General features: G+C 40.8%; 1 protein-coding gene and 1 long non-coding RNA gene across 6 annotated transcripts in view; one reads left to right on the top strand and one right to left on the bottom strand.

Annotated features, from left to right (window-relative positions):
• Window positions 1–47: 47 nt before the first annotated feature.
• On the top strand, window positions 48–13,733 carry LOC134138988 (uncharacterized). The gene is made up of 5 exons (XR_009958045.1): window positions 48–135; window positions 1,013–1,104; window positions 3,304–3,399; window positions 12,089–12,150; window positions 12,959–13,733. It is a non-coding gene; the product is annotated as an uncharacterized LOC134138988 (long non-coding RNA).
• Window positions 13,192–17,858, bottom strand: part of LOC134138987 (24-hydroxycholesterol 7-alpha-hydroxylase) — a 26,307-nt gene continuing 21,640 nt past the window's right edge. For 3 of the 5 annotated variants that reach the window (XM_062573239.1, XM_062573234.1, XM_062573242.1), the window contains 2 exons: window positions 16,028–16,115; window positions 13,192–14,896 (listed from right to left, as the gene is read on the bottom strand). In XM_062573239.1, coding sequence (XP_062429223.1) covers window positions 16,059–16,115 — 57 coding nt within the window. In that variant the 3' untranslated portion in view covers window positions 13,192–14,896; window positions 16,028–16,058. Of the gene's footprint in view, window positions 14,897–15,049; window positions 15,279–16,027; window positions 16,116–17,858 lie in introns of those variants that run through there. The other 2 variants (XM_062573240.1, XM_062573238.1) reach the window with 1 other exon arrangement.

The following is a 17,858-nucleotide window of genomic DNA, read 5'->3' as shown; positions in this document are numbered from 1 at the left end:
GCCTGCCCGCTGCCCCTCGCGCCGCGCGGCCGTTACCGGTGTGGGCGGCGGCGGCGGCAGGTGGGACGCGGCCTCCGCTCGCCGCGGCGCGCGGGGAGCTGTAGGAGCCGGCAGCGGCTCGTGTCCTCGGCGCCGGTGTGCGGCAAAGCTTCCCTCCCTCGGGGTCGCGGTGCCCCCGGCGGTGCGGTGCGGTGCGGTGGGGCGAGGAGGTGGCGGGGGGGGGGAGGTGAGAGGAGATGAGGTGAGATGGGGCGAGGTGGGGTGTGGGGATGGGGTGAGGTGGGGTGAGATGAGTAGGTGAACATGGGGTGAGGTGGGTATGGAGTGAGGTGGGACGAGGAGGTGGGTATGGAATGAGGTGGGACAAGGTGAGGTGAGTATGGGGTGAGGAGGAGAGTATGGGTTGAGGTGAGTATGGGGTGAGGCGGGATGAGGAGGTGGGTATGGGGTGAGAGGGAGTGAGGTGGGGTGAGGTGGGATGAGGAGGTGGGTATGCGGTGAGAGGGAGTGAGGTGGGTATGTGGTGAGAGGGAGTGAGGTGGGGTGGGTGAACTGAGGCCAGGTGAAAGAGCTGCCCTGATGAGTGGGTATGGGGTGAGAGGTGGTGAGGTGGGATGAGGAGGTGGGTATGCGGTGAGAGGGAGTGAGGTGGGGTGGGTGAACTGAGGCCAGGTGAAAGAGCTGCCCTGATGAGTGGGTATGGGGTGAGAGGTGGTGAGGTGGGATGAGGAGGTGGGTATGCGGTGAGAGGGAGTGAGGTGGGGTGGGTGAACTGAGGCCAGGTGAAAGAGCTGCCCTGATGAGTCTTGCTCTTCTCTGGTCTGGCTGGCCCAACTCGTACCTGTGAGGGGGAACCTCCCCAGAGCCCCAAACTGAGGGCTCCCCTCAGCACACCCAGCTGATGCCACCACAGCTCATGGCAGTTTTTGTGACAGGGGCTCCTATGGCCCCTCTGGTGATCCTGTGGGGCACCTAAATGCTTTCAGCAGATAGAGTTCCCAACCTCCTCCAGGCCCACCTCTGACCACAGACAAGCAAACTGGCCATTAAAGCAAGCCTAAGCTGGAAACATAGCTGTACTTAATCTCCTCTTAGTACTAGAAGGTGAATAAGATGCATCTCTGCATTTATAGAGGAGGCTCGAAGGCACATTTATAGGATTCTTAAGGATTATCAGTATTTTAATGGAAAAAAACTCATGAGGGGGGTCATCGTTTTAGAAGGGAGAAACCATTCTCATGGCCCTCAGTCATGGTTTGTTTTCCAGCTACGTATCTGAGACTTGTTAGCGTCAGGGGCTAATGCTAATTTTCTGTGATCACTTTGCTTTGGAATGTATGGATTTAATCAGTAGAGTGAGACAAATGTAAATAGATTTCTGTAAAGATGGCTCTGAAAATCTATAGAACATAATGAAGAATTAAAGGATTTCCATATAACTGTTAAATAGCCTACAGGAATCTGTGGAAGGAATAATTCTTCATTAGTTAAAAATATACAAAATGATTACCATTCAATGTAGCACTTTACAGTAACAGCAAATAAAACTTTGTATTGAATGAGACCAATAGTCTCCCACATAATCTCTGCAAAAATCTGAAAGCAGTGTGTTAGAATAAGATGCAGGTGTTTATACCTGCAACAGAAGAGTTTCTTCCGGATCCTATTAACTAAGAACTGACTTACACCTTGATGCACAAATGGATAGATGCCTTCCAGACTTCTGTTCTCTGGTTCTACTTTTATTTTTTAATATATAACAGATAAATAATTATTGGGTTCTGTTGTTTTGTTGACGTAACTGGGATTTTTGTGCTTGACCGTGACATTATTGTATTAGGCATTATACAAAAGCAAAAGAAAGATATAGAACTAAAGATACTATAATATAAAATATATCTTTTTTTTCAATATTTTTAATCCCAAATCAAATGGGATGCTTGTTACTTTTTAAAGAATTAAACCTGATAAAGTATCTTCCTTTGTCTCCATTTAGATGTGTTTCCTTTGCAGGATATCTTATTTTAATCTAACTAGGAAGAGCATCGACTGTGCTTTCTGTACCCCACACTTTACATCATAGACTTTTGTTGTTTTCTATTATCCTCCTGCTCCTTAGTTACCTCTGTATGCAGTCTCATTTTTTTTTCCATTTTTTCATATTTTCATATTGGGAGGAGGGAGCTGATGATGTTGCCCTAGCATTTGTTTTTCTTGTATTAAAACCGGACTCTCTGTAGTTATGAAGGCAAGCTAATCCTTGTTCAGAAAATCAGGAATAGCTAAGGATGAGATGTACTTCGGAAATGCATCCAGACATACTGTTGGAGTAAATGAGGAGAAAAAGCTCAAAATTCCACCATTTACAATAAAAATGTTCAAATACATAATAATTAGAATGGAAATAATTATAAGGTTGTAGATATCCTGTTTTAAGCATTTAAGTATTCCAGAAGGGAAAGGTTCTGAAAACAACATGTTGCTCAGATGTGGATGAGTAGTTATGCAAAAATAAGGGAGTTACAGCAACTGAGATAACTACTTTTTTAGAGTCTGTTTCCCCACATAAGCCCTAATGCTATGCAGGGCATACAGGCTGAGTAGGCACCTTATGTTTTCTAAATGTTGTGGACATCTTTCCACAACCCAAGTAGTTGAAGGGTGCCAAAATCTGGGGGGAGCTGAAATTATGGAAAGAATCCCAAAGGAGGTGATAAAACAGCTGCTACTTGCAAGGTCTGCAAGCAGTGCTGAAGTCCTGCTCCTACAGAACTGAGTGGGAGTTTTGTTACTGATATCTCAGAGCACAGGATTAAACCATCTCATCCAAATCCTGAGCTGCTCATTATCATCATTTTGCACCTGCTCATCTAAGAATTTAATCTGTAAGCAAAAGTGGCCTCTCAAATATAGTAAACAACCACAATGAATTTCAGTGCAACTAAAGCAGTAAACCCAAAAAGCTTTGGCTCCATGTGTATGTTGATTTTTGACCAGCAGAATATAAACACTAACCCACTCCTGCTGTCTTTGCAGGAGCTTTGATGACAGTTTTCCCTTTTCAGAAGAAATGAATAAGTAATATCTCAAAACCAGTATGTTCTCGAAAAGTGAGCTTTGTTTTTTTTTTTTTTTTTTTTTTTTTTTTTCATCTCTGCTTCCTGGAATAATTTCACATTCTTTGGCCAGATATGGATTATGATTTCTTGGCTAAGTCTGGAGATTAGAGTGGATAAAGCAAGTAAAATTAATGTTGCCTAGATCACATTAGTATACCCATGATTGTTTCTATTTCTTTTTTAGAGTGCAAAAACATAGTGGGATCCATCTAGCCCTGTATCTCATCTCCAGCGGCAGCCAAGAGTGGGTGCTTAATGAAACAATGTAAAAATAGACCAGGTATTCTTCTCCCATTTACCTTATAAGTTTCTAGCAGCTAGTGAGTTAGGGATTTCTAACTCAAGGTTGTATCCAAGGTATTAGGCCGATTTGTTCCCAGTGGTCTTGTCCTCCGTGAATTTGTCTAAACTCTTCTTGAGCCCGTTTGTAGTTTTGCTTTCTGCAGCGTGCTGTGCCATGATAATTCTTCACTCTGTAGAACAATTTTAAATCTGCTTCCTGATCATTTCATTAAACACTCTTCACTCTTTTGTTGTGAGAGGCAGTGAATTAAATTTCTTTGTTGACCTTGTCTCCATCATTATTTTGCAAACTTTAATTGTGTTTTCCTTCAGCTATCTCTTTTCCAAGCTAGTGTGGTTTTTTTTCTATTTCCTGTATGAAAGACATTCCATATTTTATTGTTGTTCTCTCTACTTTTTCTAATTTTACTTGAAAAAATATGGTTTTGAAAATGCTGATTCTACCTAAAATTACTATTAAGTTTTCCTGGATCTGGAATAGGCAAAAGTTGCACAGTCTAAGGATTCAGAAGAACGCAGAGCTACGTGAGCAAGAGTCCTGACTCTGGAGCTCTGCTCACTATATGAGAAGTCTAGAACTATAGGGAACATTCAAACAGATACGAAAATATATTCTTAAAAAAAAAGTCATTTTCTTATTTGTTCCTTTTCTACCAATTCTTAATGCTCAGTTTCCCTTTTTAACCACTTCCTAGCCCCATACTAATATTTTCAGGTCCACTTTGACCTCCTGCAGCAAAAGTGATAGCTAGAACCCATGTCTGTGTATGTATAGTTAGGGCTATTTTTTCCATGTGCATTACTTTGCACTTATCACCATTGAATTTCATGTGCTATTTTATCACACAGACACTCAGTGCAGTGAGACAGCATTGCCTCAACACCTCTTCAGCTCCATCCTGTATGCATTTAGCAACTACAGAGCAGCTTAGATGCAATGTATTGCAGATGGCTAAATAAAAACATGTAAGGCAAAGGCCATCCATATCTTTCATTATCTACAGAGCGTTTTGCACAGTTGTGTCTGCAAGAGGAATGACTTTAGTAACTGCACTAATGAAAACTTGCTGCAGAGAGTATCCTTTGCTCGCTGTATAATTTCAATGCCTGTAAAATGCCCTCGCATGTGTCCGTAAGCAGGTTGGTCAAGGAACAGGGCCATTTCCTTCGCTGGAGCTTTGTAGATGCAGAGGAACATGTGCCTCTCAGCTGTGCCCAGGGATGAAGGTTCCTTCCAAATCTGGAATGTGAGGGTCAGGCAGGCAGGGAGAGCTGGTGGCACTGCTCTGGGATCCCAGTGAGCTCCCAGCCTTGCAGTGGAAGAGCCCCAGCACTGGAGTCTGTTGCCCCTTGAGCCCTCTCTCTGCTATATTCACATCCCAAACATCTTCAGGATCAGACAGAGGTCAAACAGGAGACTGCTGCATCTTAAAGCAATGAGAGCAGAACAAGGAGTCTTAGCATTTTCCATCCACTTCTGAGAGTGAATTGCCTGAAAAAAAAGTTTTTTGGATTTTATATTGCAAAAATTCCTGATCTAACATAAAAAAATAGAGCTTTATTATTTATTGCAGCTAACCCTCAGTTTGGAAGACAACAAAAATGCCATGTTCCAATTTCTGGTTAAGGAATATTTTTAACTGAGAAATGTTTTTCTAGCCTAGATGCATGATAGATCAAGGGGAAAAGTAAGTTTCATTGACTTTTAAAACAATCTCTGGTTGAAAAAAGAAAAAAAAAAAAACCTTTGTTCTGTAACAGAGACAATCTCTAACGTCCAGATCTCTCTAAGCTGAAAACTTATGGCCAGGTTTAAATTCCTGCATTTTGAAAGGGGATGCTAAAAAGGGAATTTTCATTTTGTTGAAGTACTCAAGGTGTTTAAGATTGTTTTAACCTGTGGGCTGCCTGTTTCCTCTTGGCAATATTCTCCATGTAAAATTAAAGCAGCACTGTCTGGAATGCTGATTGTATATATATATATATATATGTACCTGCTAGCAAAGCTACAAGCATCTCACCTTGTAAATTAGGAGGATGGCAAGCTGCAGAGGTATGAGGAGAGTATAAGGAAACTGATTTCCTTGTTTCTTTATAAGACTCCTTTCCCTCTTGATGTTCTTTCTGTGATAATCATCCCCCTCTAGGATCTTGGGCAAAAAGACCTTACAAAAAGACCAGATTTCCTACCTGGTTGACTAAGGGCAAGAGCTGTGCAAGCTACTGTGTAAATTCAAAAGCATTCTTGGAGGTGCAGTCATAATTCAACAGCATGACTGATTGTTTCAGCTCAAATTCCCCATGAATAAACTATAGTTTGCTGCCATGTGTTAACAAGTAGAAGTACTCGATTTCTAGGTTTTACCCAGCCAAAATAAAGGAAGCTAAAACATCTGGCTTGTCAAAATGATCATAAGCTTATAGAAGGAATGACAAAGATGCCAGATAAATAAAATCCAGGAAATTAACACAATTTAACCAGAGCATAAGCTCAGTCTCTAAACATACTGTTTTACCTTTCTGATGCACTGATTTCTGGCTTTTTTTTAGACTGAAATTCTCTGGAAGGAAACTTCATACATTTTATAAAGTGCTGAGCATTACGGTGGTAGTTAATAATAATTTTTACCACCTTTCCTGCTATTTCCTAGATTTGTGATGAGGATTATTAGAAGTGACTTGCCCATTGCAACCCAAATGGGAATAAAAAAAATGCAACGAGCCATAGCTATGTGACCTCAAGCCAAACATTTCAAACTCATGTACCTAAATATAGACACCTATATAAATGGCCTGATTTCCAGAAGCACTATGCAATTCAGAAAGTTGTAGGTGCTCTGAAAAATCAAGATGCTTATTTAGGTACCTAAATACGGATTGAGATTTTGAATATTTTATTTAAGCTGCTTCGGAACATAAACAAGAAAAGAAAAGCACTACGAATGCTATTTTTACATATGCTGATTAGAAAACCACACAGAATAATGAACTACAAGACAGAGTTTGCTCCTGTAAAGCAAAGATTGTGCTAATTATCATTTTGTAATTGTCAAAGACAAAGAGAGATCATAAAAATCTTTACCTGTTTCATTCTCTAAGAAGGTGATCCATAGCCTTAGCTTTTTTTGTGTTTTCCCTCTCAGAAATATTCATCTATTATTCTGACACTTTCAGGAGACAGTTGAAAGCAAAATTATATCATCAGAAACAGTGGAGTGTGAATGATGAGTTATTAGTCAGTACATGACACCACATATAAATTCAGTTAGTAGAAAATAAGTGATCCAAGGAAATAAGTAGCAACTGAGATTAGATACCTGTGCCTGAATTGAGTGTAGAAGACCTGCACACACTGGTCTTTTCAACATGTTTCGTAAGACAGGTGTTGTTCAGACACATTATGTCACTGTATGCTCGTGTGTGTTATTATTTTTACAAGACACCGATCTTTCTAGAAACACATCAGTGACTGACAGTTGGCCCCTAGATGGTGCCAGTTCCTATGTACTGTCAGCCCCTGTGAAAGGTGAGCACTGGAGATGGCAAAATGAACAGGTCTCCGTGACACACACGTTCTTGGGCAGTAGGTGACTGATGAGGCAGAGCTTCCGTGAGGCTGAGTCAGCATGGCAGAGCAGGTGGTTGGAAGAGAGTGTCTTCCCTCCACACCACCCCAAAGGAAGTCTCTCCCAATCTTTCCTGCTTTCCCAGATGTGAGAGAGCTCTGGAGGAGGTTGCCAGTCCACCCAGGCATTGTGTCCTACAGAGGCAAAGACATGCCAGTCTTACTTATCTCTTTCAGTGCTGCACTCCCACTTTAAGGTCTTTGGCAGCCTGGGTATCTGAAAATCCTGAAGGAAACAGTAAGATGGGTTTACAATTGATCTAGAAAAGGGAGGATAAGAGCACTAGTAAAATTCCCAGGGAAAATGGGAACAGTGAAGGGGATTTAAAAAGAAAGGGAGAGAAGAAACAGAGCCTAGGACTGGATCCTGTCCTGGGGCTGCTCCAGCGCCACTTCTGGAAAGAAGCCAGTTGTGCTGTGTCTTCATCACATAAATCTGTTCCCTGGAGTCTGTGCTAGATGCATCCTATTTGGACAACGAGCTCCTCAAGACATCCAGTGGGTACAGCATGGTCCCAGGTTATAAGATGCCCAGAATCCAGCAGGTGAGACATCCCCAGCCGTCCCCCTTTGCCCAGCTTCCACCTTCATCCCAACTACACAGATGCCAGTGCTGGCATGTCTCCGTGTGGCGGGATAAATACGTTTTGTCATGTGCAGATCAGTGCTGGCAGGTGTGGTGGCTCAGAGCAGATGCTTTTGTGATTGCAGCTTTTACTATGTTCTGTCACTTGGATTTGTACTGGCATATGGGTACGATTTGTCCTACAGACCCACATGCCTAAATGTGCAAAGCTGTGCACATCTACAAAATCTCTGAATCCGATTGGAAGGCCAGTCTGTAAGAAAAATTTAGACCAAAGTGCAGGACTAATTATGTCAGTACCTGAAGGACTGAATATGACCATCTCCTGCTGACTGGGTTCTTACTATTTTAAGGAACAACATTTTCATGAGACCGAGTTTTAACAAAATGATTCTTGATTTAAGCTCATGGCAAGCACAAACCAGTTGTCAGGCTTTCAGATATTAAAGCATCCTTTGAGCTGTTTTTGCAGAAAAGAGAACTTCAAATCTCAGTTATAATGCCTCATAGCATCCCTGTAATCATCCTTTCATGTCTGTGTATTATTCCAGTTGTGTAAAAAAGCTTAAAATAGTAAATGATAATACCAAGATTTGGACAGATGAAGAAGGTCAAAGGCAGTATCTTGAGCTGCAATAAACTAAGTAGAACTGAGCAGAATTTTACCTTTTGTTCTGTACTGCCCAGCTATTCATTTAAACCTGGCAATGACCGTTGGGCAGGGGTCTGCATATCCATGCCACAGTTCTGGAAAGCACTTGATTTGCTTTTGATGTCATCTAAATGCAAGGATGTACTTAAGGCTTTGCAGAACAATGATGGTTTTCAGAACAAGATAAAACACCTTGAAATTGCTTGTGGATCTGTGTCCGCAGTAGCAAAGACCGACACTATGAACCCATTGAAACTTCTGTGTTTAACTGAGAAGAGTTGAGTCCAGTTGCAGCTGGAACTTTGACGTGAGAAAGAGTGACAAGGCGCTGTCTTCAGCTTGGAGCACACTGTACCAGTGCAAGGCCCCGTAGCTAGAGGAGGCTGGGGGTGCCTGTGGGGAGGGACTACATGGCCAGAGCCTCACCGGCACACGGGCATCACATGCTCATGGAAATCCCTGAGCAAGGACCCAAGAGGAAGGGAATGCCAAATCATGCCACTTCCTAACTGTAAAGAACGAAGATCTTTCTCAGCCTTAGGCTTCTTTGGCCAGCTGTGATTACCTAAGATCTCCTGTAAACCCTGCTTTGTTGGACATGTATCACGCCCTCAAAAAAGATGTTTTCAGCCTTTGCAGCCTCCCTAAAAGTTGCTTTATAGGAATCAAAATTCCCTGTATAGGGAATTCAGGTCTTCAGACTATAAGGTTACTTTTCTGATTCGGCTTTTGCAGACTCCTCAAAAGTAATCAGTGATTGCCTGCTCCTCCTCTCCCTCTCCCAGCAGTGCACAGACCCCAGATCAAAAGCCTTGATCAGGGTTCAGGATGTTTCAGAAAAATATGCAATGTGGTTTTCAGAACTACCAATATTAAAACTTCAGTGCAGTCACTGGTAAAAGAATTTCCTTTTATGATCTGCATTTTTACCTCATTTCAGAAGGGAATTTGTTAGCTTTCACTTCAGTCTATTGGAGAAAAATGCAGTAAACTGAAGGCTGCAAGAACCATCCATTATTCAACTTCTGTTTCCTGCGCAGAAAGTTACAGCCTGTGCTCAAGCCACTTCTTAGTGCTCCCTTTCTTAAGCTAAACAGATTGCCTCAAGGGCTTTTACTATTTTGTTTACATACTTTAGCAGCACTTTTATCAATCTTCTGATTCAGCTCTGATCCCGCTCCAATTTATCAACAGCTGCTGGAATTGCAGCCACTGCTGTTTCAGTATGATCAGTGGGAGACGAAGTATCACCGAATTTCTCATTAACGTATCCGAAAACCACGTTAGCCCTTTCGGACCTAGTATCCCACTGGAGCTCAGCTGTTTGCTCATTTGCCGTGACCTCTCCTTCCTGGCTTGTATTTCTCAAAGCCAAAAAGATTTAATAGTAATATTTGCACTATACTTCCACATTAAACTCTTTTGATGTTTGTTACTTGAATTCTCTGTTTGATACTTGGGAAAAATGATGCACCAAATTTCTAATGCAATAAAAGTAGTACACAAGTAAAATAGCCTGATACTGCTTAGTTTGGAAAGTTTGAGTGTAGGTGTTGTTGATATCTCCCAGGTAGCTGTTAGACAACTTCTAGATAATGCTGTTATGTGGAGTTTGATTTTATGAAACTGTATTGCATTTTTACTCAACAAGAAACTTGTCCGTGCTCTTCTTAACCCAGCCTCTGAATTTAATAAAAAATATTTTTGCGGATTTTAGAATACAGCTATTTCATTAGTGTCTTTGAGCCTCTTAGTTTCCACTTTTTGTTTCTCTTTAATATTTTGACTGTATGTCTGCAGGTAATCTAATTTATCAGTAACACAAATATGCCATTTCCAATTCAGGAAAGTGTATAGCTCACCCCAAATCTTACAGACATTTGTAGAGTTTTCAATGTTTCGATGAATATAAGTAGTACTTGGAACTTTTAATTCGTAGACTTTGCAGCAGTGGGTGATTATCGTTATTATCCCAATTTATAGATGAGGAAACTGAGTCACTAAGAGATGAAGTGATTTGCCCAAAGTGCACAGTGAGTCAATAGCAGAGCTGGGAATAGAACACAGAATTCCCTGCCTTATCCATTGGACTCCTCAGATAATATCATTTTATAAATGCTCTATCTTTGTAAAGACTCCAGTGCTATAATTATCTTCCCAGGACTCTCATGGAAACAAGATATTTATAACTCTATTAAGCCTTTCCTAGTAATTTTATGATCAAAGTGAAAAAAAAATAAATAAGGCTGTGCCAATCAGTTGCATGTCCAATGTCATTCAGAATGGCTACACGATGAAAGCTTCTCCTTGGTTGTTTCAGTTAAAAGCTTGCTATCTTTTGAATGCCTTTCTTGTGTCTAATTCCCCTTCCACTGCATACCAGTGGAGAGGAAATATTTTTTGCCATGTGATGAGCCACACATTTAGAATGCACCAAATAACTGGGAAAGATGCTTGCTGCCAATAAAGCATGCTGTTTTATGCTATAAATGTAACTGTTTAAAAAATGTTCTTCCTAAAAGCGCTTAACGTTTGCCAGTTTCACCTAAAATGAACAAAACTACCTCAGTATTTCCAGTAACCTTGTGTGCCTGTAACATTGCCACGCAGATGCCAAAACTATCTGCAAACAACTGGTTAGCAGGAAAGGCATTTGGACCCTGATTCAGCAAGGCACTTAAGCTGTGCTTAAATTGAAATCCATTCTTACCGTGCAAATCAATGAAGTGTTTGCTTAAAGCAGAACACATACTTAAGTCAAGTTTTGCTTGGCACAGCACTTAAGCACAGCACAGGACTAGGGCCTTCGACTTCACTGGTTTGTTGTCTAAAGGAAGTCATTATTTTTAGCTTAGCTCTCAATGGCTACAGCCATATCTTTTAGTCCTCAGACATCTATTTTCGAGAGATATATGTGCTAAGCCTAAACTTCTGGTTTCTGTGACAATATCAGCTGCACAGAAAAGATACTGAATACCATCACTAGTGTAAGGAAAGCGACTACTTGAAATACTTGACTGCTAAGCACAGATGAGAGGGACCTTCAGGGAGGGTCGTTAGAGGGAAGACATAAAAGAAGTTGAGATTATTCTGGGAGGTGGCGGCTGATATGGAGGGTTATCTTCTTGCTCCACTGGCTGGAGAAGATTCACTTGCAGTAGGTCAACAATTTTAATTCAAAGTATGTTTTGATGAGTTTTCTGTCAGATGTTGTGTTTTCCCAGGAAATACATGATTTCAACGAAAATATTTGTACCTTCCTCAAAAACATCAAAAATATTGTGCCGCAACATGATTTTTTTTTTGTGAAACTTTGATCTGTTAAACAACGAAGTCCAATAATTATTGAAGGAAACTATTTTTTTAAAAAAAAGAAATTTTACAGCACACTTTTCATAACTCTAGATTTCCCTTCTGTGTTTAAGAGCCTCTGACCATTTGTTTCACTGGTTCAAAAAAGAAGCAACTTACTCTAACATAAATGAATACCAACAGATAGTCCTGGCTAGCCCAGACTATGGGCTTTGCTCAGGTAGTTCTGGCCTGTGGCCTGTTTGGAGGGGGAATATCTGCATTTTCTAAGACAGTTTTGAGGGCTGCTCCATGGCATTCTCTTTAATATCCATATTTTGTACAGAAGGTGGAAGTAAAAAGATAAATGTGTGTGTGTGTGTATATATATATATATATATACACATATATATATATTAATTATATAAACTCTGGATTTAAAAATCTTATGCTTTATATGCCCTCGTGGTATTAGGATGAATAAAATGCTGAACATCTGTCTTCAATTACAGAGGTGCAGATTTTCCAGAGTCAGATGAATTTGTGTGCTGTTACCAGGAGAAGAATTTGTCACGTAAGATTTCTCCCACAGAATAAGCTCCAGGTCTAAAGTTCACTGAAGTCAGCACAGTCTTCCCCGTGACTGTGACAGGCTTTGTGCAAGTCTGCAATGCCCTGATCCCAAGAGCTCTTAAGGAAGCCAGTGAAAGTGCTTGATACCATCAAAAAAAGGGCCCTAACAAAGCATTTTTACATAGAAGAAGAAATAATAAAATTCACAGATGTGATGGGACTGATGTTTCCTTTCTGGGGCTCAGCTAACACGTGCCGGCTCTGCTCACCCCAAAGAAGAAATTCTTTGCTGCGTTTACTGGAGTTCACAACCTGCCTTTGTGGGGCTGCGCAAAATGTGCAAAGCACATTTCCTCACTCAATTAGCAACCAGGTTCCTACACGGAAAAGGCTGCCGGGAAGAAAAAAGATAAGCTTCTTCCTATGTCCTTTTGGGAGAGGACAAGGAGGAACAAACACATGCAGTAGTAAGGGAATTTTATTGTCGGCATAAAGAGCTTTCTAATTGAAGGGAGAGTCGGATAAAACAGCAAATCACCCACGAAACATCAGCACTGCAGTGCTGTTTTAAAAACAGATGGGGCAAACATTTGAAGAAGTGTGATTTAGATACCATTAATCTAATCCTGAGTAGGGTATTGTGATGACCCTTTAATATCCCTTTAACCTTATCTCAGTGATAAAGTGCTTTCCTTCCCTGCCCAGAAGCTTTTGAATTACTTCCAGGTAGCAGAGCTCATTTAGCTTCATCACTTGACTACCACATTACTTTACTAATTCACCTCACTTATGTTTTTTTTTCCACCTAGGAAAGTATGGGAAAAGCATGGAGCTGACATCTGTTACAAGCCACTCACATAGTGATGTGAGACACACACAGACACAGAGTCAAAAGCACTTTTCTTCAGCTGCTTGTCGGTGCTTTTCTGGCTATAGAAAGCCTTGGTTTTCAAAGTAATATGCAGAAGTTACACCAAAACTGTGCCTGTTTTTAAGACAGATCAGAACTTATATGCACTAGCAAAATATTCACAGGTTTAGCTGGTTTCAAATGCTTTTTTATTCATTCTAACCAATGCATGAATAAAATGCTGCAATAAAAATTGAATAAAATGCAATGATGCTGCCCTTTAGGCATCTTGTACTTTAAGGTCAAGCTTGCCGTTTCAGAATTTTGCTCGACTTAGGTATCTCTCTTGGAGGGGGGAAAAAAAAACACAGGATTAAAAAGAAATGCCTACCGGAACATATTTTTTTTATTTTTACAGATTTACAAGATATCTGACTAGATATTGTGGACATTTCCAAATTTTTTTAAAAATAAAAAATATGCTTTTGAGTAATGATCACACGTGGAAAAAAAGGGACTAGTTTTCAGTTTCTGAAAAGATTCTGAAATAGCAGTTAAGCTTGGAACTCCTGCCAAGTTAACCATTATGACCTAAATTAGAAGTTGGACAAATCCTTTAAAGTTTGTAAAATTGTCATATACATGACTGATGTAAGTCAAACAATTTATGCATTAAACAATTTGTTATTTTCCTATGGATGTTATTCCCATAGTTTTTACTGTTGTTAAAAGTCCATATGTGCTATTTTTTAAAATACTTCTAAAATGATGAGTAATCTTTACTTAAAAGACTAAAAATATATGCCAGCTATTATAGTATATGAAATCTGACAGCAGTTAAAGTGTTGGTATCTGAACTTATTTGACAGCTTCCTTGAACAACTTTTACTAGACACTCTTTATAAGATTAAATATTTTTAGATTTGTGCAAGTTGTTCTATAAGTCATGTTAGAAGAAAAGCAAAAATGTTCTAGAACTTCCACAAATAATTCAACAAATAACAATGGCTTTTCTTGCAGTCAGTATTCATTAGAAGCCAAACACTGGGATCAACCTTTCATTGCTTATTCATGCAAGGACCGAAGTGCGATGGAAATTTCAGGTGCTCCAGTAGGACAAGAACCCACCTGTTTCCCATGCTGGCAAGTCTTCACCTACAATTGCATTTTATTTGTGATCAGTTGGCTCCCATTTTAGGCAGAGCAGGCCAGATCCGTCCCTAGCTATACCATGATATATAAATGATGCTAGTTCATGTGACTGAGATCCAGAGGTCTCGACTCAGCATTGTCCTATATTTTGTGCACACTGGCCCTAGGAAGCCAGACGGTGTTACCATTCCTGTCTCCTACCAAAAGGCAGGACTTTGGCCTTTGTACAAAGGGACTTGCAGGAAGCAGAGGCTTGGCCCAAGGGACCTGTTTTTCCAAGGGTTCTAGCCCAACTTCCACAAAGGATTTCCATGCAGAGAAGACTTTTGTCCTGAGTATCTGGTTGGTGAGTTTAGTATACCAGTTAGACTTGCAAAGGCTGCAAATAATTTGGCCCACAAATTACAAACGCAGCAAGACAGTTTGACTTTTAAATACTAGGAGGTAGGCAATCAGGATGAGAAGCAGAGATACCACTACTCCGGCGTAGCAACCACAACACAGAGTATGTACGGCACTTGAAGTTAAGACCTTTCTTAACTATGTAACAGTTCTTAACTCTTAACTATGATAATATATTTGAACATGTAGGATATTCCAAAGGGAAGCAGCTCAGTGGCCCGTTCGTCTGATGGTGGCCGGTAAAGGAAGGCAAGTCAGTGCTGGTCAGTTTTCATTCCCGGTACTTATACTGGACCCGGAACGGTGCCATGGGTTGCTGTGTCCCCACCAAATGTAAAGGGCTCTGCAAAAAGCAGAAGACCAGTAGCAACATTTAATGTTAGTTAGTTAATGGAATTATCATCTTGCTTTACTCTTAAGATTATAAATACAGTTTCTCAGAGCTTTGATCTAAGCAACTCAAGACCCAATACTGAGAATATTTCTTAGTTCCACTTAAGCCAATGAACAGAGCTTTTGTATTTGCTTTTTATTTCATTTGCTCTGACAGAGGATGGTGTATGAGATCTTAAGAAACTCTAATGGTTTTGAGTAGTCTTCACTCACACAGTTTCCTGTGGATGCAGACCCACGTTACGATCAACTCCAGTGAAAGCAGGCATGGCAGCATATCACCAGTCAGGAAGAGGTAACCTTCATCCTTATTCTGGGTGGACTTTCTACCACTATGTGAGATAAACATCTCATGTTCTTTCAGGAAGGCAAAGAAATTGCGTTTTCCCAAATTGCAACTTCCCATCTAAAGAACAACTCTATAAAGCCCATGTGACTCTAAACATCTCCCTCTTTTTGGTGGTTTAGCTATAGAGCATATATGGCATGTTCAGGTTGTGACAGGCAGATGTGTTCATTTTGCAGTGCTTATGTTTGTGAGGAGCAATACTTTCTGGAATGCAGAAAAGACACAGTGCACAGAAATTACTGCAAACAGAGGAAGTACACTGGAGACCATGCCACTGTCTCTTATGTGTAAAACCTCTCTGTGTCACAGTTGCTTCTTCAGTCTTATCCTAATCAGCTTCTCTTCCACCACTGAACATGCAGTTTAAGGGTAGCAATGTTTTGAGATCACTGCCTCCGATTAAATGTCAGCTTAAATTAATCCAATTCCATATCCATTGCTTTTGTGAGTGGCAGAAAGTAACTAAAAGCCTCATAATATTTAGGCAATGATGAGACAAAATATCTCTTTTGCACTTTTTTGTATAGATAGAGCAGCCCAGTTAACATCGCTGGAGTTACTCTGGATTTTCCAAGTAAAAATGATGGCAGAATTTTCATTATGTTTTATAACACTCCTCGCAGCATTTTGCTTCATTATACATAACCACAGTTGAGCATGGTTGTTCAGCTGAGCATGATGAATGAAGGATTTAAAGATGTGGAATGTTAAATGTATGTACAGATCCTTTACCTCCTTTGGTACTGAATCCAAAAGAACAAATTCATATTTGTATAGGAACAGCACAATAAACAACTGGATTTCCATGATAGCAAACCACCTGCAAGAAAGAGAAGAAAAAAGGTGGCTGTCCAGCATGCCTATCACACAAGTGTTATTAACAGACAAGAAACAGGATGTCTTTTGCACATTTTACATTCCATGCTTTAGTTCTGCCTGAAAGTTCATCTTCAGTAGGAAAAAATGCTGTGGCTTTGTTCTGCTTCATTAGTCAGTGAAGAACATGAATGTAACGGCTGCCCCTTCTTTCCGGTGAAATTTTAGAATACTGCATCCCTCTGACACCCTATTTTAAAACAGACCCTTATCATTATGTTTTTTTTCCACGGTGTACACATTTATGTTCTTCTAACACTTGCTGACTTGAAATAACTTCATAGGAGTGAGAGGAAAGTCAAACACAGAAAAAGCTATATGACTAATTGTGCTATATAAAGTTATATAATACAGCTGGGAGCCTGATGACATCAGAGTAGTTGTGACAGTGGGAGTTATTATTTAATGTGTCAGCATTAGAATGCAGTATGAGACCAGAGGGTATGATTTTTTTCTGTAACATAGACAGAAAGCTCTTCCTTAGTGAGTCTAGAGAAGATTTCAGATGACCATAGGTGAAGTCCTCTAGGCTCTTGTTCTTGTTCTTTATTGCAGATACATTTAAGAACTTTCTGCATTCAGCTACTAGCTCATACTTACGTCGAGTCATAGGATTACTCATTTGTGGAATTTAGACATATGTCTTAAATACCTCATCAAAATTGTAACAGTACCTTGCTCTTCTACACAATTAATTTTCCATTATCCGAGAAATCCTGGAGAACTTGGATAAAACAGAAATTGGGGAATTCACCATGGAGAAGACCACATGATTTCACACGGCATCAGTCTGGACTGGCCTGACAGGTGTGAAGAGGAAGATGATAAGCCCCAGGAGACCCAGGATAACTCCTGCAGAGCCAGTCAGACCTCTGCACTGAGCTGCCCTGTGCTCCGGTGTAGGAGGATGCTTTTTGTTTTGGCGTAGGTTCAGATCTCCGTTATCTCTGTGATTTCACATTGCAGTTACCTCGAAATAGGGAACCCGCAACACAGAGACATTTGGATAGAAATGAGCTGAAGCAGGACTCAGGCCCAGCTCAATGTTGGCAACACTGGACAAAGGTGGGCTCCTTGCAGTCACTGCACTGTTTGCCCAGCACTGCCTACGACTCCTGGTGATCGAGGACTCCTGGGATGGACGCACCAAGCTGTGACATGAATGGGGCCAAGTTACTGGTTGAAGGTGTGTGTAGGCAATCAAATTGCTTGTAGGTGGCCCTGCAAGTGGAAGATCTGCTCTTACAGAGGGCTGCCCTTCAAATCTGGATGCGGGCTAACCAGCTCTGACAGCTCTGTATCACCTCTGTAGGGTCAGGTTAATGTGCAGTCTGTCCAAGCAGCAGTGAATAACTGAGAACTGACTGCTGCACTGCCCATCATTGAATCTCAAACCGCTTTTCCAAAGAGGCTGCTGCTGTTATTCTGCTCTGCAAACAGATGCTGAAACACAAGGACAGTAAGTATCATTCATGTCCAAGGCTGGCCAGCAGGTAACCTCAGGAGGAACTAGAAGAGGAAAGCAGGATTGCTGAGTCCCAGGCCATTGCTCTCTAAACCACGTTGTAGTGAGCAGAAGCCATGAGCTTTCCAGCAGCTGAATGCTCCTTAGTTCCCACTTTTTTTTCTTATACTCATGACTGAGTTCTAGAGGGGTTTTCCTCTAAAAACTCTTGAGTCACTGATA

The sequence above is a fragment of the Rhea pennata genome, chromosome 3 (genome assembly GCF_028389875.1).
Source record: "Rhea pennata isolate bPtePen1 chromosome 3, bPtePen1.pri, whole genome shotgun sequence".
In the NCBI taxonomy this organism is placed as follows: Eukaryota; Metazoa; Chordata; class Aves; order Rheiformes; family Rheidae; genus Rhea; species Rhea pennata.
The sequence above is the reverse complement of the archived record's forward strand: the minus strand, read 5'-3'. Positions and strand labels throughout refer to the sequence as shown.